The 22,431-nt window shown below is 36.5% G+C and overlaps 1 protein-coding gene across 1 annotated transcript in view; it reads right to left on the minus strand.

The window, feature by feature from the left end:
- Positions 1–2,928: 2,928 nt before the first annotated feature.
- The window catches only part of LOC139743682 (limbic system-associated membrane protein-like), a 37,586-nt gene continuing 18,083 nt past the window's right edge, over positions 2,929–22,431 (minus strand). Inside the window, exons 4-12 of the mRNA XM_071654141.1 lie at positions 21,068–21,268; positions 20,039–20,155; positions 19,174–19,336; positions 11,642–11,739; positions 9,741–9,889; positions 8,311–8,488; positions 4,799–4,849; positions 3,930–3,980; positions 2,929–3,023 (exon numbers count right to left, since the gene is read on the minus strand). Coding sequence (XP_071510242.1) covers positions 2,929–3,023; positions 3,930–3,980; positions 4,799–4,849; positions 8,311–8,488; positions 9,741–9,889; positions 11,642–11,739; positions 19,174–19,336; positions 20,039–20,155; positions 21,068–21,268 — 1,103 coding nt within the window. The remainder of the gene's footprint in view (positions 3,024–3,929; positions 3,981–4,798; positions 4,850–8,310; positions 8,489–9,740; positions 9,890–11,641; positions 11,740–19,173; positions 19,337–20,038; positions 20,156–21,067; positions 21,269–22,431) is intronic.

Consider the following 22,431-nt stretch of genomic DNA (forward strand, 5'->3'; position numbering starts at 1 on the left):
TTCACAAAACTTTACTTTTTGAATAAAGTGCACATTTCTTCGACTTGCTACTGACGTATGTTAAGGGTAATATTATAATAACAATATTATTCCCCCTGTCTTCTGAAAGAGAGAAGTCGAGTGTTCTTTTGTTATGCGAGAAAAATGGAAATATGTTGAATGTTCTTTATTCTTTCTTTATATCGTTGTACTCATGTGACATCACAAGCTATAGTAGTCTTTTCATCCAGCCGTGACTGAGCAGAAACTTCAAAAATTCATAACTTTTTAACGGATTGTCCGATTTTGCTCAAACTCTCACTGATGTGTTCTACTAATATTGCTGCATTCACTCAACCCACATGTCTATGAAGGTGAACTTGTCCTTTAAATTTAATTTGTTTTTTACTTTTTAGAGAAATATTCATGGTGCATTCTGAAAAATGCCTCCATATAAACCTAAGACGGTTTGAAATAGCATTACAATGTTCAGAATATATAAAAACCATATAAATAGACAGCAAAACAGACAAAATTGTATCAAAAATCGAAATAATACATTTACTTTGGCGCAACACACTATGTCAGCTTTGATGGCCTGCAATCTTGAATTTTTTGAGTGATTGATCTAAATTTTGTTTTAAACTTTCTATAGCAAGGATGTTTCAAGCTTCTACCTCTATTTGAAAAATATTTTTTTGCTTCATCTCATCTGCTTCAGAACAATCTACTTTGAAATAATAGCGATCAGCGTCACCTGAGATACCACTTGGTATGAAAAGTTACTATAGTTTGCATTCAAAAACCCTTGTTTGTCAAAGAAGAAGTCTGCGTTTGCCAAGACTACTACACGCACCACTGGCACTGCTAAAAACGCCAGTGCCAGTGGTGCGTATAGTAGTCTTGACGCGCGCAGACTTTTTTTTACGACCAACAAGGTCTTGTCACAACTAAAGTGGCCATTTTTACATAGTGAGTTTTCAAGTTTGAGACATTATAACTCCAGAACCAAAAATGGTACTGACCCCTTATTTTCTCCAAATATTAATTATATATTAAACAAAATTCTTGAAACGTTTCAAGATAATCCTTCGATCTTTCTCTGATTTATGCTGAATCAAGCATTTTCATGATTTTCCTTTTTTCAGAAAAATATCAAAAAATGAGTGTTTTTTTCATTAAAATCTCAATCCAGTTATCGCAATAACCCACAAAAATGGTATCAACTTATACAAAAATTTATTTCCTTTCATATGACATCAAATTTGTTGAAATCTGATGTTTCTATCAAATTCTATCTTTCAAATAACAAATTCAGTAAATATGGCGGCCATCTTGGACGCCATCTTGAATTTGGAGGCTTTCGCAACAAATTTTTGGAGGTAGACCAGTGGAATGTTGTTTGTTACAATACAAACTTGAGAGTAAGCATGGTCTACTTAGTTTGTAGAGAGGGTGGAACTCACTCGAAAAGTAAGCGAGTTTTGGGGTTTGGCCCTCCGATTAGTGTGACCTGCTTGAGAGCTTTGAAACCGATCCGTTTTCTGTTACGAGCGACTTACGGGTACTGAGAAGTACCTGCGTTGGAGTTGCCTGCGAGGTACGTGCTCCCGGCAAGGGTCTCATACTGGTGTCCTGCGTGTACCTCTACGAGCGAACCCCCACGACTCACTCGGAACAAGATTTGAGCATGCTCAAGGCCTTTTCATACCGTATCTGGGGAAGTTTTGCGGCTTGACTTGCAGGGAAACAATTTTGCTACCCGGAGCTCTCCGCAGTTGGTCCGCACCTGACAGTACCTAGCGCGTATCTCGCCTGTATTTGCCCGGAGGTGCGTACGCAGGTCCGATTTTGAACCGCAGCCAAGTTTTGAGCATGACCAAAACTTTTTTTCCGGGTGAGTCGCGGGGATGCCCTGCCAGAGAGGCCAGGAGGCCCTTAGCGGCAGCACCTCGCAGGCAACTCCCACGCAGTTACCTCGCAGTCCCCGTATGCAGTCAAGATAATGACATTCTGTGGGACTTTTGACATTCCTTCAGAGGAATTCCTTCACTGAGTAAGACACATTCATTCATTCATTCATTCATTCATTTCATTTATTTCATTCTTTCTTTCTCTTCGGCAAACATAACACGAAATGAATCAGAAGATATAACATAGGCATGTATTCGACTTTACATGGAAGATAATGGTTAACAAATACAAAATTATACATGCATACCGGCAAAATACAAAGTTATGTCTGGAGAAAAAAAAAAATTGAGAGGTCCACTGAAAAGCATGCTTGTAAATTGTGAACCACATGCACTGACGCGCCAAAATCCTTGTCTGCACTTAGAAATTGTCCGATACGCTGGAAAATCCCTACACGCAACAAGCCGGCGTAGCCTGCCCGGAAAGGTGTGGCACGCCCTAAATATGGTAACGGGTAAAAATATTTGCGTGCGCACCTCCGGGCGACTATATACGGGTGAGATACGTGCCAGTTACTGTCATATGCGGGTCATCTGTGGGGACCTCCGGGTCGTAAAAATTGTTCTTCGCAAGTCGCACGCAAGTCTTGCCCGGGAAGGTGTGACACGGCCTTCACAATTACACGCAGTGCGTACTGCATGCGCTTCTATACGCTTTGAATAATATTTTATCGTGATTGGCTGAAAGATTGGCTCAGACCTTTCCCGGGCGCGCCCGGTGTCGCCGTTGAAGATTCGTCCGTGTTTTGATTCCATAAAACACGGGTTGAACGTCGAGTGCCCCATTTTAACAGCCATTGCTTGAAAACCTCCAGGAACGTTACCATAGTAACCCTCAGGCGTCCCTGTCGCCAGCTGGTTGCTGATACGCGCGCGTGGAGTACTAGTATTGCGCAACCACACGACTTACTACATGAAAGTGGCTGCGCTGATCACTTGACTGTAGCGCTGGTCACATGACGCCTCCGGGGAAGAGTCACCCCGCGAGCATCTTAACAGACACCTTCGCGGAGTAGCCTCCGGGCGGTTCGCCCGAGGCTACTACCCCGAGGCTACCCTGCATTTTGTGGCCTGTTCAGACGGGGCTGTAAAGACTAGCACTATAAGACCCAGTCGCACGACTGGAAACTGGCACGGATAGTGACGTGCAGTGTGCGGTGAGCTTTAGTTGAGTTAGTCACAATGACAATTATACTTGCCAAGACAGTAGAAAATTTGGCAATGCGTTTTCAAAGAATACGATAAAAAATTTGAAAACTGGCACCAGTTGGTAGCTGCCCAAAACTCTCCAGAATATGCCACAAACAAGCTTGAAAGTCAATGTGTTAAAAGCATTTTGTGAATTGAAGGTTCTGGACCCCTCGGTGCCACCAAGTACGACACAATGTCCATTTGCGAAAGGTATGTACTTTATTAAACTAGCGATAATTTGACCATGCACATTAAAGAAGAAAATAATAAGACGGAAATTGGCCCAACTTTGGCCCTCTGGCCCGCCTTCCTGCGATGATGCATACCATCAGCTCTATCATTTCATAGATCAGAAGTTCACGAAACTGGGTTTACGCACGACGGACACCAGACGATGAATGATCGCAATAGCTCACTAGAAACATACTCTACTTCTTTCTCTGCAATTCACTCACTTTATACGCATATACCAATCGTAAGACATGATATATGTGAAAGAGAGAGAGAGAGAGAGAGAGCATTATCCAAATCTGATTTAATATTATAAATGACTATTTATATTTACGCGTACATACCAATAGATATTTTATGGGTTTATTCATAAATAATGATCTTTACTTAATCATCAAAATTAATTACCTTTACATACAATGGTATTCACTTCAGCAACATACATTATCAATGATAATATTACTCTAAAAGCTACAATCATATGTTCATTATGTTGTTTGATCATTCTTTGCTTACATACCTGGTACATGATATCTTCGTTGATACAATACTTACGTGGACAGTCTGGATCACGTGATGTAGGAATGAGTGTGGACGTAGTACCATCTGTATCAATCAAAACGAGACGAAACATGCCAAGAATTTAGTATGCTGAAAAAATATTACAAACGAAAAAAAGATGATGACTTTTTCTCAGCACTGTTAGGATAACCTTTAAATTTACTAAGGAGCTTTTACAATTTACCCTTTCTATTGATTTTCTACAGTGTCCTCATATATATGCGTGAAAGTTATAAAAGTGATAACCCATCAAAATCTTGAAACCACATTTTATTTGGTAAGGTGAAGTTCACAGTTATTATGGTTGTCATATCTATAGTTAGTATTTTCCATAATTTGAAGTGTAAAGAAAGAAACCATTTTAATTCAAGACCTTTTGCTACTTGTTGTTCAAAGTTGTGACTCTCTTACACACTCAATCCATTCAATGTCCTATCCGACGGACAGAATGTTATGGCTCGGGGCGGTATGATTACACACAACATTCACACATTGCTTAACAATAGCCCGAATTCATGAAGGTGGTACAATCTTTGTCCATGGTCCATGGTGTATGGGGCGCCAAGTGTCGCATGAAATATATCGAGTTTTGTATGGGGTACCATGTGTCGCATGGCCTCTTTCGTTACGAAATAGGCCATGCGACACTTGGCGCCCCATACAAAACTACGGTCTTTGTCCATGAATTAAACCATGGACAAAGATTGTACCACCTTCGAGCCAATAGGATCAAAATCAGTTCGGGCAGATTGAATCGAGCGCGAGTCCTTTGAATTTCTCGATAAAAGAGCTAACAACTGGAAAACACTACCGCCCTTTTATATTTATTATAATTATAAAATGTATAAAAGCACATAACCCACCAATGCACTGGCCATCAAACAGCTGTTGCAGTGGTTCCTGTTGATCGTCATCTGTAGGGTACAGAAAAATCCATGGGAATTTGATCAATTGTTATTTATGCTTTGTTTTGATATAGTGTATACGATATGTCCTTCGACTAGAGGAAAAGAAAAGCACATAATATAAATTACACATAATTGCTTCAACGTAATATTAGTGGATATGCATTGTGTTTGTAATTAATCAAAAAATGTTACAATATTGTATCATAAATAATTGATAAGGCATGCAATTTAAAAATCATGATTATAGGTTTTCTTTATGATTACAGAGAAATAGTTTATCTTGCAGGAACGTGTGTGAAATGACATTGCACATTCACACGTATTACACTTCCTATCATGGAAAGAATTAATCCTTTCGGATTTCTTAACTTTCAACAATAATTCAGTTTTAAGGTGACTAATCATAAACCTAAAATTGGCAATCAGTATGGAACAATAGCAAATAAAAAATGCAATTGTCATAATTTTGTCAATAGCAAATGAACACAAAATGAATAACTGGATCTTGCTTGGGATAAAAAACTTTGATTTTCCTTAACAATCATTAAAATAGATTAATAAATCAGTTAACATACCATTAGATAAACGGAAGAATGATGGTGTCAAAACGGTTATAAAAGAAAACGTGTAGACCTTTATTGCTTGCTACGAATGTGTTAACGCACATACACTTCTCATTCATAATCGTGGACTGTTGATAATTCGATCCGTTGGTCGATCATTATTCATTCACTCAATTGTGACCCTGCGTCACAAAACCAACAAAAAGTTGCCAGACATTGATTTTTAGTTAAGGGCAAATTCTTGAAAGAAAAAATCCCCAAACTTTTAGCTTTAAAATTACGCATAACTCAATTCAAATGAACTCTCCAAACTAAATATTGGAAAGAAAGCAGACACTCTGGAAAATGTGTGCTTGAAAAGAGACCCTTGTATCATCCCTAAATGTAATATCAACGCTAAATGTAATAATCGACCCTAAATGTAATAACAATCCTAAATGTAATACATCTTAACGCTAAATGTAATAATCGAGTCAACCCTAAATGTAATAACCGGAGACAACCCTAAATGTAATAACCCTAAATGTAATACATGTCAACCCTAAATGTAATATCGACCCTATATGTGATACTCTTTAACCCTAAATGTAATATCGACCCTAAGTGTAACACATCTTAACGCTAAATATAACAACGACCCTAAATGTAATAACAACCCTAAATGTAATACATTTCAACCCTAAATGAAATACCGACCCTAAATGTAATACATCTTAACGCTAAATGTAATACCGACCCTAAGTGTATTACATCTTAACGCTAAATGTAATAACCCTAAATGTAATGCATTTTAACGCTAAATGTAATAACAATCCTAAATGTAATTCATGTCGACCCTATTAAATGTAATACATTTTAACGCTTAATGTAATTACGCCCCTAAATGTAATACACCTCATTATAGGGAGTTTAACCGAGGCAGAATATCGGGCAAAAGGTCAGGGGGTAAGGGATATGACGCAACCTTCTATAGCATTCAAAAGCAGCAATAGTTGGATAGATTTGCTTTTGTTGTTTACCCAGGTAAAGATCACACAGTTCCTGTGTTTGCTGCAAAGCTAATTAGGTCCCTGTGACATAGTTCTTAAATCTATTACCTTTATCATACAATCACACAAACATTTTTGTTCAGACTTCACTTAAAGTCTTGCAAAGAATTTTTGCCCATTTTTTTCTTTTTCAACAAAACTGTAAACAATCATGAACACTGAATGACGATTGGACTACGTTAAGATTTATTACATTTAGGGTTGAAATGTATTACATTTAGGGTTGTTATTACATTTAGGGTTACGGTGTATTACATTTAGGGTCGTTATTACATTTAGCGTTAAGATGTATTACATTTAGGGTCGATATTACATTTAGGGTTAAGATGTATTACATTTAGGGTCGATATTACATTTAGGGTGAAAAAGTATTACATTTAGGGTTGTTATTACATTTAGGGTTGACATGTATTACATTTAGGGTTGTCTCTGGTTATTACACTTAGGGTTAAAATGTATTACATTTAGGGTTGACTCGATTATTACATTTAGCGTTAAAATGTATTACATTTAGGCTTGTTATTACATTTAGGGTTAAGGTGTATTACATTTAGCGTTGGTATTACATTTACGGGTGATACAACCCTGATGTTAAGAGTCTGTTCAAGCGCTTAATCTTACTAAACCGAGCTCTGTGGGATGAAAGGGACCAAAAAACAACAACAAAAAACAGGATGTACAACTTCATAGCGACATCAATAAAGGGATTATCAGAGTAAATTGAAATTAATCATGGTCCAATTCTGTCCTTGACATCTATAATTATACCAAGTTGAAAGCAATACCATCATCTCTGTGAAAGTTTTAGAGTTGAAAGTAGGGAGTGTGTACAGTGGTTTTAAGAAATGAAGACACAACTAATCACACTACAGTGTATTCTACAGAAAAAGTATTCTAAAAAACTGTCATAAGAACCCCATTCCTTGTCGGTTTTATGATCCCAAATTTTAGAATGTATGAATGCAGAAGAAATAAAAAAAAAAGAAAGCTCAAAGTGCCCATTTACCTGCTATGAGTTCTCACACAAAACAAGTGCGTGCGACTTTTGTTGCTTTTGTGCATGATGCACAGTCACAATTCATGAATAAATCTATCAATCGGTGCACTAATCAATAAAATCATATTCATTTCTCTTCCACATCATTCTGATATAATAAGAAAAGGAACAATGTCAATACCAATACTTACGATATACTGTTTAGCATTCACTAGACAAAATACGACATGAAAACAGCTAATGTCATTCAGCACTAGTATTGGTTGGCTGAGACAGGATGATTTTCACATTTTTACATTTGAACAACTATTTATTGATTGGTTATAATGAGTACAGAGTTACAGAATTTGTGATGATTGGGATGAAGGATAAGATTTTTGTTTTATTTATTACAATTTGCAATGAACAAGGGTGATGACATGGCAGTCTCACCATAGGAATGCATGAGCTGGGGCTCAAGGAAGCACACCACAGGAAGAAGGCATGCACAGATGACACACAAGTTGACTTGCAGCAAGCGGAATTGTGATTTCTGAAATAAACTCAATTTCTGAAATGTGTGAGGCTACTGTGTCATCATTGTTCAGTGTAATTTGTTTATGGTTTTTCAAAATATCGGTTTTTTGCTTTTTTTTTTTGCTAAAGAAGCACAATAAATGCCACAAATACATGCATGGAGCTGTCGCTTTACGTACTATGTATACATAATGTGAATTTCTGAAAATCGTTTGGAATGCCCCTATAACATTTGTTAAACAGCTGATCCCGGGTACATACCAAGTAAAAGAAAAATAACTACATTTTCAACACACGTCGTATGAAAAAAAAAAAGATCGAACAAACCGTTGTTGAACTCACATTCTGAGGTATTAAATCGGAAGAAGGGGGTGCAGTCTCCAATTCCGTAGTCGTTGACAGGACAGACTCTGACTCTGTACTGGCTGTCGGGCTGTAAGTCTGTCATCCTATAACACGTTGTAGCGCCAGGGGCCGTTTTGGTCAGTGGGGGCGAAGGAAGAAGTAGTACCTCCCCACTCTCAATCACGGTACAAATGAACATGGCATAGAAAAGTATGGTAATAATCTAGAATTGAAGATTTTTATTGCAAAATGAGCTAAGTACCATTTTCAAACATTTTAAAGTACGTCCATCATCAGATAGAGCAAAATTAAATATTTCGAGTAATACCTCAATAGTCTTGAGACATAACAAGGAATATTGAAGAAGTTATCATGTAAAATTTGATTATTATTTTCTATGGGTTTTTTTTTTCAGCAGCTTTAATCACAAATATCTCAACTTAACAAGAATGGAGTTAGCTCGTTTTGCGATAAAACTCTTCAATTGTACAGTGGGTTATAGCATAGTATAGCATACTAGATTATAGTGTGTTATTGTGTCAATTCAAAGGTTTTGGTTCCTGATATTTAATTTACATTCTTACTCTTAATCACAATCATTGCCAAATCTGGTGACAAACATGTCATGTGTTTCAGGAAGAAGATAAGAAAATGCAAAAATTGTAAAAATGAGGCCCAAATTTGGTCACCCCCACCGCAAACACAAGTACACACACACACACACACACACATACACACACGCACAAATAACAGAGCCTAACCTTGAAATTGCCATAAATATACTAAAAACGGCAGTCATCAATCTACTTTACTCGAAGCAATAACTTATCTAATCATTCATGGTTTTGAATCAAGAGATTTGCAAAGATTCCCCAGCTAGGGAGCTTTGTCTCCTCTCCCCCATGGGGCGTAGTGCCCCTGGAGGGCCCCTAATACAAATTTATATAAATGTTCAAAGAACGATAATATCTGCCAAGTTGGTGAAAATCTGACCATGCACTTTCAAAAAGTGTAGATGAAAATGTTAAAATTAGGCCCCAACTTGAACCCTTTCTCCTCAAATCTACCATGGACGCACTAAATAAACGTAATGATAAACGATGTTAATCACATAATAGAAAAATGTATAAATATTCTTATGCCCTCAAGAAAGGGAAGATTATGATAAAACATACAATTGCAACCACAGTGATAATGACTTTCATATTTGGCTAGACTGTGAAAATGCGTTTTTGGAGCAGAATTGAATTCATTGATTTTTAGTAATTTGTCTCACATTTTAGGGAAGATAAGTCTATAAAAGAGAGGCATTATTATCTGTTGATGTACAAATGGAGATAATAATGTGAGAACATCTACATGCTGATGGCAATTAAACAAAAATGCTCAAGAAACAACAAACAAAACACGGGCTCTTTTTTTTTTACCTCTGTGATTTCTATTCGCTGCCGCTGGATGCTGTAGTGGGTGACTGGTATCGGGTAGGGGTGACTGGCTGGAGACCACTTGACCAGAAAGGTGTGCCGCCGAGTGCCCTGGGAATCTTCATTCGTTATCGTCGGTTGTCGCGGCCTTCCTTTATTTGTTTGTTGTTGATGTTGCATTTTGTGGGAGGGGGAGGAGGTAAGCCAGTTTAATAGAAATGTATAATTATTTAATGACGACTCAAAGAGAAAGACTCACACACACAAACATAAACAATCACAGTTAAAAGGATCGTATAGTTTTGGTTGAGACCTAATCTCAGGTTTCTAACATTTTTTTTTTTTTTTTGTGTGAGATAATGAGAAACCTCTTATGAACTATAAAAGAGCATGTAATTCTATGAGGAATTCAACGTTTATTCGATGAAAATTGGTTTTGAAATGGCTGAGATATCCAAAAAACAGCGATTCTAATAAAGTGTGGGACCCACACTTTATTACGATCGCATTGTTTTACTTTGTTTTTGGATGTTTCAGTCATTCCAAACCCGATTTTCATCAAAATAAACTTTGAATTCTTCCTAAAATAGTATGTTCTGTACTATATCATGTGTTTTCTTGGTATCTCGCAAAAAGTTAAAAGCCCAATTCTCATCTCCACCAATACTGTACCATCCATTTAACCCATTGTGTACTTTTGAGTGGTTATGGGGCCGGAAATCACATAGCGTTGCACACACTGTCCAAAGTCGGTGGCACAAAAAAAAAGAAAAGAAAAGAAAAAGGTTACGAATGATTCTGTGAAAGCTATCAATAGGATGAGGCAAATACATATTCGGAATATATCAGAAGAAAAATATAGTATCTATAAGCTTATTTTTAAACACAATGAAACCAGTAATGATGAGAGAAATTAGAACGAGAATAGAAAGACAATGTTATATGGAACACAGAAAACACGTTAGGAAAAAAAGAACAATTATTACCGAACGAATTGTTGAACCTCTAATGCACGATTGTGTTTGTATCACTCTCATTTGACATCGGTAAGATTATGTTATTTTGATTGTGTATTATGAATGGACTCCTGAATAAATCTCCAGACGAGGAAAAAAAAACAAACAAACAACGAAAATAGAAGTAGGGGAGAGTAAGTATGGTCTATGTACAATCCCACAGGGAAGGCAAGAATCAATTCGATTTGTTTATTACCCGTCTTCGAGTTGTAACTTTCCAAACTGTGAATATACCATGCATCTCATTCCAATGTACACCAGTTCATTGTAAAACTTTTTTCCCTAAACAAGACAACTTGAGATCGGATTTCTGATACTTTAAAGTTACTGTTTACAATTGGGAGGAGTGATTTAGAAAATGGTCAAGTGATCACATTTGATTCGTGTCTACAGTTCAGTTGTACCACAAAACACCATATCATACAAATATTTTGCAATAAAGCCACCAGTAAATTTAAGGATGCATCATTAATTTTCTCAATTTATCATAGGTGTAGACGGTTTATTCTACAAACAATTCTAATACAGACTATTGTTCACTTTTTTGAAACAGATTAATGGATGCCGTTAAATATATACCAAGTCTGCACAAACAAACTGAAAAAAAAAATATTAACAATTTGGGAGAGAAATACCAACTTCGATCTTCTAAACTGTTATAACTGTGGTGACATTTTCAGGGTCAGAAATAATAGGGCGGTCGAGAAGAAGATAATTCTGCAACCAACCAGAACAATTGTATGATTATTATCAAATAGGGCATGAATGGGGAAAATGAATACATAAGACATAAAGACTTGATGGAGTAAGGAACCATGTGACTCAGTGTAAGTAGATGCGTTGGTTTACATTGGAGTAAAGGAACGCTTTACACACTTTTGCCCTTACCATGTAGCTCAACTGTTGCCTCGGCTGTGCCTACGACGTTGGTCGCTACACAGGTGTAGTTCCCGTAATCCTCTGGCTTCACCGTCTTAAAGATAAGTCTGGAAAACGATCAGACGAATTTAACAATTATAACATGACGTCACTCTTCTACATTGTGTCGTACACAATCAAGGATCATTCTAAAAGACAATTGGATGGATTGTCTGTTTGTTTGTTTGTTTGTTTCTAGAAGATCGACATTAACTTTGTGGAAGACAATTCGAAATAGGTGTCAGCCAGAGATCTAGAGAACCTTTATCCCAAAGTTCTGGTGCCTTTGATTGGTCCTCGAGTGTATTATAGTCCTGGGCATTGCCAGCACAGGTACGTAGAAGTGTCACTCTTACCTCCTTTTAGGCCCAATTAAGTGTAATTAATATGGGGATACCCGTCTAGTACCAAGTAGAAAAGTCAGCAGTTATAATGTCAGGCTAAAAAAAAAGAAAACAAAAATGTCAGGGGTTAAAAATACCAGACGTAACATATCAGGGTTAAAAACGTCCGGGGTAGCATTTGACATTACAGTTTCCCGCGATATTTGTACCCGTGACATTTTCACCTCGGACACTTTTACGGTAGACATTTTCCACCAGACATGTTTTCTTTTTTTCCCCCTTTTTTCCGCCGACTTATTTCTTAACATTGAACCCTAGAACACCTCGACTACCCATGGCTGGATGATTGCTGCATACTTTCATGCCAGACAATATCATAGCGCAGGTTTTTCACTAAAGTGAAACAGCTTTGTATAATGATGCTCGGTTTAGAAATACATTCTTAGATATTACAATACCTCTGATATTGCATTTTGTAATAGTGTCATCAACGCAGTCGTGTTCTACTGGCCTGAAGACGAATCTTGATTAAATTCATTCAAAGGGAATACCACTTTTTTAAACAAAAAACGGTAGTCTTCCGTGCCATAATAGAAGTGACGATCTCTATTTGAGGGGAGCTGCGGATTTTTCTTTTCTTTTAAGGGGGTGGTGGGAATAGTGGAGGGATATTGTCACACGAGTTAAGGGAATAGCGGCAGCATCAAATTGCAAATGTGCAATTGGAACATGCTTTGTTATTCCAATCAATAATAATTACATTAATAATAACAATAATAACAATAGTAATAATAAGAATGATAATGATAACAACAATTATAGCAATAACGATGATTAAAATAATGTAACAATATTTCTTTTAAAATTCACATCTTGATTGTTGCTGCCTTATTCCTGTTGCTAACATTTAAAGTCAACTATAGGACACTGAGTCATATACTTCCCGTAAATGATCTCTAAGTTGTACCTGTTCTTCGCAGACATTAGACAGCATTTCGTGAATAAAAGATGATCCTGATCACTGTTATTTCCGACATTGCATTACATTCACTAAAATCACAGACAATTAGTATGCCCAATTATTAATGGAACATGCATGAAATGATCACGACAAATTCACAAAACACTACGAGTTTCATGATGAACGTTCGGGAATACCCTTGTCATGCATAAATGAAATGAGATACTTGTGTGTTTTATTTACAATATGAAAGGTAACATCATTTCAATGATTGCATTCCCAGTCCAGTGAAAAAGAATTCCGTGCAAAGACAGGGCTGCCATCCAGACTGTAACAAAATAATGAAAGCTGCAAGATTTTTTTTTCCGAGTATGAATAACAATCTCGCGTGTAATTATGGAAAGATAATAAAGCAGGCTATGAAGAAGGAAAGGTAAAGAAGGATATAAGAAAAAAGTAAAAAAGCAACAAAAGTGTAAAGTGGACACAATCAAATCGGTATTACTTTTGAAATCTCATCAAATCATCTACTACGATTAAGCACTTGTAATGGTCACTTATGTCACGTGACTCTGGGAGACACTTGCGAAGGCCATCTTAATTACACTGTATTCGCAGGAGCCGGAAAGCCTGATTGGGGTGGCTGGGGATTATTACCCCCTTCCCCCTCCCCACCATCCCCTTTTGGGATGTTAAAAGAATCAAAAACTGGAAGGAATAGGAACAAAATTTGGAAAAAAAACCAGAAAATAACACTCATAAGTTTAGACTAGTCATAACTTGAAATTCTTCCCGCCTTAAACATTATTGGTTCTTGATCCCTCTCCCTTCAAAACGTGCGTATATCTAATGCTACCCATTCTTTCACGACAATAGTTAGCATAAAAAGCATCCTCCTATTCAGTAGCCTAATTTCTTTGGAAATTTATTTCCCTTTACTAGGAAAGGGCCGGCGTCGGAGTGATTCATCTCGGATCCCATATTCACCGTGAGGAATAATCGTCAATTAATTTGGTAAAACCTTGGACCTTTATTCTCTATCCGCGTTAAAAAAAAAATGTATATATAATTCGATGGTTTTAAAAGTCTTAGCAGCACGGACTTCATTCTAGGCAAAATTAATGCTTTTGGGGAGGGGGTGGGGTGGAGTGGAGTTGATGAATACATACATCTTTAAAAAAACAACTCATCTTGCATCGCTGGTATGATTGTGTCAAGATTGAACTCAGACAATTCCATGACGCCGTGCAGTAAATATTTCATCATCGCGAAATGCCCCTAATATAATGACATGGTAGGATGAAATAAGGCAAGTATCCCCCTCCGCTGCATTAAAATTGTATGAGGAGACAATATCAGGTAATCACTCCGACATATGTCTTGCTCATGATGCTGCGATCATATCCTGGTTTTCTGTATCTATTTGTGATGATAATTGTCCTAGGCAGAGTGTAATTTCTGTCTTGTTATTCTGGAAGACGGGCATATTTTCGGCATGCCCATCAAATCCTGTATAATTCGATCGCTTTTTTGAGGCGAGAAATGGGGAACGAACTACTGCGTCCACTACACGTACATGTATATACTGTATTTTACTTAAGCTAAAGAACGTTTCTTTGATTATTAAGCCTCCTTCTCGCGTTTCTTTGGTGCGAGGATAGAGTATAGCAGTGTGTAACATTACAATTTTAATGCCTGCTATACGAGGTGTTTCGTCATGTGTTCGTGATACTACTAGATTTTTTTTTAATGCATGTACCCATAATTCTAATTAATATCCATCAACGTCACTTGACAGTAGCGCTTGCAAGTATTCCTCTCCCCCTTTCAGATTTAACATTAGATTAGTGTATCACAGAGGAAGAAGATATTGTATTTCCCTTTGAAAAAAAAAAAGGTTTGATGCTTTCAGACGAAACTACGGCATAAAACAGTAACAGGTGTCTGAATGAAGCATACTTTCTACCAGCTCGAGGAATACAAACTGTTTCACAATATGAAACTGTGCTGAAATAACACTCTATACACTCCCCTCCCTAGTAGGGAATATTCCAGCCATGCAGCCACTATACAAAAGCACACAAACGTGTTGCTTTCTACCAGGTATTCTGTTATAGGGCCTACATACGAGTATAGAGTCGAGCATTGTCAATATAATGATTTGGAGAGAGACATAAAATATCGAGACATGACCCAAACCCTAGATATTCAAACGCAATGAACAATGCAAAAACAACGACATCTCCACAATAAAACATCTGATATTATTGGGTTAAGACTGTACATAGATTTTATGAAGAGTCTGCCTCTTAGGTTAAGGATTCGAAAGCTTTGTTTAGAGATATCTGTTCGTTTGCCGCCACGCGATTGTACAAAAATTACTATACCCGCCATCTTCAACCTACCTATCATGTTTCAATACAATTGGAACGTATCAGGGCCTCCCCTAGGGCAATTACCCCCGGCTAAATACTGGTTAGTGGTAAGATTAGAGTAAAGATTAGGGTTTAGGGTTATGTTTAGGTTTAGAGTTTGGGATTGGGTTAGGATTAGGTTCAGGATATGAATTCGGGTTAGGGCTATAGGGGATTAGGGTCCGGGGTAATTGCCCTGGACCCCAATTCAAAACATTACGGGGGGGGGGGGGGGGCCTTGGTATAATTTCAAAATCATTGAAGACATACAACCTCAAGATTGAATAAAGATATTCCTCGGAAGATTATTATTGCTATCATTTAGATTGACAAAGTGGAGGAGCTCTCATTTGCTAAATCTGCTCGAAGCCTACCACGAGTATGCATTCAAGACTAACTGGAAAACGAGAGCTGTGTCGGAAGAAACAACGCCGTTTATTTCTGTACCCAGCTGGCTGACGAAATCAGATTGTTTGAAGTTATTGCTTATTCAATGACAAAGCAATGATAGAAATGATAAGGAATACTCCTTGTGCTACAAACTAAATTTGCAACGTTGCGAAATTCAAAGCACTTCCTTAATTTTACGTATGATAAATAAGGGTAGGCCCTACAGTTCACATGAACCTCTCTTTCCTTATTTGACTCTATTTGTGTCTGACCTCATTAATGATCACTGACCTTTGCAGTAATCTTAATTATTAATCAATCTTGCCGCGCTGCGAACTGAAGACTAGTCAAAGAGGAAAATGATGGTTTAAGGAGTCCCAGTGTGTATTAGACCATGAATAATAAATTTTGCTGTTGGTGATTATATTCTACAAAGAGAAAAACAACAAGAAAAACTAATCACTTGGAAGACAGAGGGGGCCCTCATCAAACGCCTGATTATCACCTCAACACGTCTGCCATCTCACTATTACATGCCGACAAGCATGCGGGTGTATCAATACTGCTACGGTAATTAGAATTAGCACGCTGAATACTGATAACAAAGGTGGCAACTATACGTGGAATAGATAACATTCGACGCCGTTCTCGGAAAACTACCTATTAATTTTCACGACGTTTTTCTTCCGAATGGTATCAATAAACTTAAAACTAATCATGCAACGTATAACGCATTAAGATAACAACCAACATATCTTAATAGTTTATCCGGTTATATTCCTACTAGAAAGTTCAACAAACAATAAAAAAAAACATTGCCGGAACACAACAGAAAGGCAGATTGAGAGAAAGAGAGAGAGAGAGAGAGAGAGAGAGAGAGAGAAATAGAGAGAGAAAATGTTTTCTAGATATCTAAAGCATTCAATATAATAGAATATGCATAATGAATCATCTTACAGAAATCTTTAGCAAAAGAAATATGATGGAAAGAAAATATCATGAATCTGAAAAAAAGAATGATACCATGAAATTTAAATTGTATTGAATTTGCGATACGTATTTTTTTTTTGTAGATTTCAATCAAACGATAAAAATTGTTGTTCAAGAAATTGATTTGTTCAGAAAAGAATAAGAAAGAAATTCGCACCTATATTGACTAGACAAGAAAACAAATCGTGGTCAGATAAAAAAAAAGAACTTTTTACTTGGAATTGAATACATAATACTGACAATGACTTGAGAAATCAATAGTACAGTGTAGATTAGAATAAAAACAAAAACAAAAAAATTGGCACCTTAAAAATAATTCTAAACACTTGTTTATGTATTCTCGTGAAAAGATGTATACAGTATTAGTACAATGACATAATATACGTGTTTATGAAAAAATACGGATAATGACATAAGATATTAAATAATGATAGAGGAAAGACACATATTAAGTGATTAAATAGAATTTTTCCGAGCAAGGCTAAATGTACACAGCGGAGATATGAGATGAACTTGCCCTGCAAAGTTATGGAAACACGTTAGCGGAATCCTGTTGATATTAGTAGGTAGCAAAAACAAGAACAGTAACAAAATGTGTTAGGGTGATGACAGGATGAATTAACGTATAAAGGGTATCGATTCACACCCACCGACAAGAGTACACAACACTCAGGCTAAGAATTTGATTCTATGTCGCATACTTCGTATATCACGTTGATAAGATTTTGACGTGTGCATGCATTGAAAAGCATGCTGGGAAGACGAAGGAAAAATTATTGCAGTCTAGGAAATGGTGATAAGCATCCAAAGGATAGAGTAACGGAAATTGCTCTAGAATAGTGATTTTCAAGAGAAACACCAATACAATAAATGTATTATTTTCGTAACTTAAATCTAAATGAAAAAATTATAACGGATTCATGCAGAAGTGACTGGAAAACAACTTCAATCTTCAGATTTTCGATCAAACATATAATTTCCAAGTTTGTGAAAAGTCACTGATTCCATGCAACGTGCCCATTTCCGGATTATTAGGGATACAGGTATGAAATTGAGGGTATATATTTTTCGAAAGAAAATCAAGATTTTTAGGTGGTTTTAATGCATGGAAATATCAAAACATGTGCAGAATTACGAAGAAAAAAAGAGGAAATGAGGCCAGAATCCAAAATTGTCGTGCCTGTGCATTCTAAAGTCATACACTATTTCATTTTTGTATTCAATTTTTCATAATCTCTAAAATACACTGTTGGGATATACAACTTATGCTGTTTTATAATCTTGCTCTGTACATCGCAAGATAAAAAAAACATTGATGAATTTAACGATTCTATGCTAGACTGTAGTAAAGAATGGACTTTCATGATCATATGCATTTTCCACCTTGTGAAGATCTTGTTCATCTAAGTTATATGGATGTGGGCTTTGATGAAAAATGATCTGAGAGGTTTAAAGTCAAAGAAATTGTAATCACCCACATATAAATCACCAAAATATAATGATCTTCACTGAAGGATATCGAAATTGGTGCAGTTCATATCCTTGCGTCGGCTGAATTGCATAAATACATATATTTAAACTATTCCGTTTTCATTCAGGAATTAAAACAAAAGAGAATAGAACAATGCGCAAAGTTGCAATAGCACAGGAGGAAAAAAAAAACTCAACGGAGGTGAAAGCATAACGATTTGTGACGAACACTGCATGCTTTCACACGCACTCAAGTGTTACACGATTATAATGATAACGACTTTGATGATGTCCCTAAATGAATACATGTACTTCTGGAGTGTTGTCTTTAGAGAACAAGACGTCGCTACTATAGATAGGGGCTTAATTCCTTGAAGCTATGAATGGCTATATAATTTGACAAACTGGCGAGATTCCCGCCAAAAAGAAGAAAATTAAAATATGTACAATTTCTTCTGTCCTTTTAGTGCTGGTGGGGAAGAAATGTCGTATCCCTTTGCGAAGAATATAACATTAAAAAAAAAGGACGAAGGTAACCCAAGATAAAGCCTCATGCCTTCTCTAAATTGATTGAAATTATGACCGGCCAACTGGACAACAATCTACTACTCTCTAAAAAAAATCGAGTGAAAATTTTCACTCTAAAAAGAGTGAATACAAAAAAGAGTGAATTTCGAGTGAAATTGGAGTGAATTTTGAGTGAAAATGCTCATTTTCACTCATTTTGGAGTGACGTCAGGGATCACTCGAAGATTTTGGAGTGATCCCTGACGTCACTCCAAAATGAGTGAAAATGAGCATTTTCACTCAAAATTCACTCCAATTTCACTCGAAATTCACTCTTTTTTGTATTCACTCTTTTTAGAGTGAAAATTTTCACTCGATTTTTTTTTAGAGAGTACACATTAAGCCAACCGGATTATTAGGGCTTACTTCCTGGTGTCAGGGTCATTCGATGCGGGGGGTAATCTGGTGAAATTTTTCATCCAGTAAACTACTGGTGGTGGGAAGGCCGTGACGTCACACTTCAGATAGGCGTCCTGTCCTGGAGCCCTACTGACCTCGTTAGACCCATTCAGCACCACGGAAGGAGCATCTGCGGAATTATGGATCCATATCAGCTATAGATAATTATACACCCATGTATCACATACACGTAGATGTTCAGATGTCTAATGAGTTCGATATCATGAATTGTAACGATTTATGTTTAATAGATATATTCTCATTACAATCAAATTCATTTAATTTCATTTTAGAATTGTACATGCTGCCAAAGGGAAGCAGGTAAACGCACACACACACACACACATACAAAAGAAGAATGTAAAAATACAGGGATAGTGCGTTCAAAATATAAAAAAGAACCCCCAAATCAAGGTTTATTGCCAGGAATGGGGTGCATGATTAAAAAAAAAATGCTCAAAATAAACTTTGATTTATGCTCTTTGTAATGATGTGTCTGCAAACACACGTTTTTTTTTTAATCTCTGAGGATCACGACTTTGAAAATCTCTTTTGGAATGGCTAAAGACGTAATCATAAAAGTAAAGTAGAACAAAGTAAAACAAAGTAATCATAATAAAAGATGGGTCCCACCTTTTATTATGCTATTTTTGGATATCTCAGCCATTTCAAATCCAATTCTCATCAAATAAATGGCGAATTCTTCTTGGAATTACATGCTCTTTCATATTCAATAAGAGGTTTCTCATTATCTAGACCATTGTTAGAAAAGCGAAGTTAGGTCTTAGCCAAAACTATAAGATCATTTTAACATTATATACTTTGTACTTACACTGTACTTCCAGCTCTACAATTTCGTATACCATTGGTCCACTGGGATTCAGTGCTTCGCACCTGTACTTGCCACTCTGTTCCCTCGTGATGTTGGTCAAGTTGGCCGTCAATACATCTTTTGGCAGCAACGAAAGAAGATAGATATAACGCACATTAATTGAATTTCTCGACATCAACAGCAAACGAACCCAGAGAAGTGGAAATTTACATTTTCTTTGCTTTATTTTCTCTCTCTCTACTCTTCCTCACCCTCTCTTTCTCTTTCTGGTAACGTTTCCTTGGTAACATCGATATTAAGGTTACACTTACAAAGTTCATAAGCTCTAAATGATAACGTAAACTGAGCCTGTGCTATTTCTTTCTTTCTATAAGATAATTCGAAAACGTTATTATTTTTGTAATAACGATGAAATTTGTAGAAAGAAGAGTAGCTTGTAATAGGCCTGTATGCAAGATCTCTTCTGTCATTTTCCATAAGCGTTTGTCAAATAAAGGTTTATCGAGTAAAAAAAAAAATAGAACAACAGCCAAGATAGAAGTTGATGCATATTAGTATTTTCATGAATCCGTTGTACATCCCTAAACACAGATCTTGCGCTTATTGTATAACATAGCAATTGCTTACTTGAAATTATCGAAATTCGTCAAACAATCATCTGTACATTGCTTGTCAAAGCACTGGGTGAAGAGACCCCCGAGTCCTACAAAGTTTTGAACTCTACGCCGTCACCCCTAAAGCATCAATAAACAAATATCACCATTCTAAGAGTCTTTATCTATATATCTGTGAGAAAACTAGAAATTAGAATCGAGATACGAACAGATATTCACCTCCTAGAAGCATTTAACTATTGTTTTTAATTGCATTATTCAAAGGTTTTTTCTTACACATTATTATCATCAGAAACACCGAAAGCAAAGAGAGCCAAGCAGACATGATATGTCAAACGTTTAAAGGATTATTAAGAGATTAATAGGAAGAAAATTGTCATGACTGGTAAAAAAAAAAAATTGCTGAAATGGATACCATTCGTGTTTTCTTTGAGAATAATTTTGTCCAGTTTTCCAGTTGATGTTTCTCGGAACCAGGCGATTGTGGGTTTAGGCTCCCCAGTGGCGTTACAGGTTAAGTAGGCAGTGTCACTCTCGTTGTAAGACAGCTTGCCGGGAGAATCAACGCTCCAGTAGGGGGCATTCCTGGGACCAATGTAATTTATGATCGCCCTGTCTGAGAATCGAAATAAAGAAAAAAAAACTTTAAAAAAGCACTTACATACAATGGACTCTCGGTATATTGAATCTGATAAAACAAACTTCGGATATTACGAAGTATTCATTCACGTGCTAACTGGTCAAAGTTAAAAACTCCTGTTCATAATCATACTGCCTTTTGAATGTATTTGAACAATCCATCACATTATGAATGACAGATTCAAGAATACTTGGATAGGGCTGGGCAGAAAGCAGTTTCATGATCAGATTCTCAATGCTCCACCCTTCACTACTTAGCCATAGATGACTGTAGCTGACACTGATTTAAAAATGGAAAAAAAAATCACATAATACATTGATTAAAGGGATCGTACAGTTTTGATTTAGACCTAATTTCGGGTCTCTAACATTTTTTTTTTTTTGTGAAATAATTAGAAACCTCTTATGAAATATGAAAGAGCATGTAATTCTATGAGGAATTCAACGTTTATTTGATGAAAATTGGTTTTGAAATGGCTAATGGAAACGTGCTAACTGGTCAAAGTTAAAAACTCCTGTTCATAATCATACTGCCTTTTGAATGTATTTGAACAATCCATCACATTATGAATGATAGATTTAAGAATACTTGGATAGGGCTGAGCAGAAAGCAGTTTCATGATCAGATTCTCAATGCTCCACCCTTCACTACTTAGCAATAGATGACTGTAGCTAACACTGATTTAAAAATGGAAAAAAAAATCACATAATACATTGATTAAAGGGATCGTACAGTTTTGGTTTAGACCTAATTTCGGGTCTCTAACATTTTTTTTTTTTGGTGAAATAATTAGAAACCTCTTATGAAATATGAAAGAGCATGTAATTCTATGAGGAATTCAACGTTTATTTGATGAAAATTGGTTTTGAAATGGCTGAGATATCCACAAAAAAAAGCGATTCTAATAAAGTGTGGGACCCACACTTTATTACGATCGCTTTGTTTTACTTTTTTTTGGATGTTTTAGTCATTCCAAACCGAATTTTCATCAAATAAACTTTGAATTCCTTTTGAAATGGTATGCTCTGTACTATATCATAAGTGCTTTCTTGATATCTCGCAAAAAGTTAAAAGCCCAATTCTCATCCCCACCAATACTGTAGGGCCTACTATCCCTCTAACCCCTGCTGTGCTAATGA

This window comes from Diadema antillarum, unplaced genomic scaffold (genome assembly GCF_040938485.1).
Source record: "Diadema antillarum isolate AM-2024a unplaced genomic scaffold, OU_Dant_1.0 seq00001103_RagTag, whole genome shotgun sequence".
In the NCBI taxonomy this organism is placed as follows: Eukaryota; Metazoa; Echinodermata; class Echinoidea; order Diadematoida; family Diadematidae; genus Diadema; species Diadema antillarum.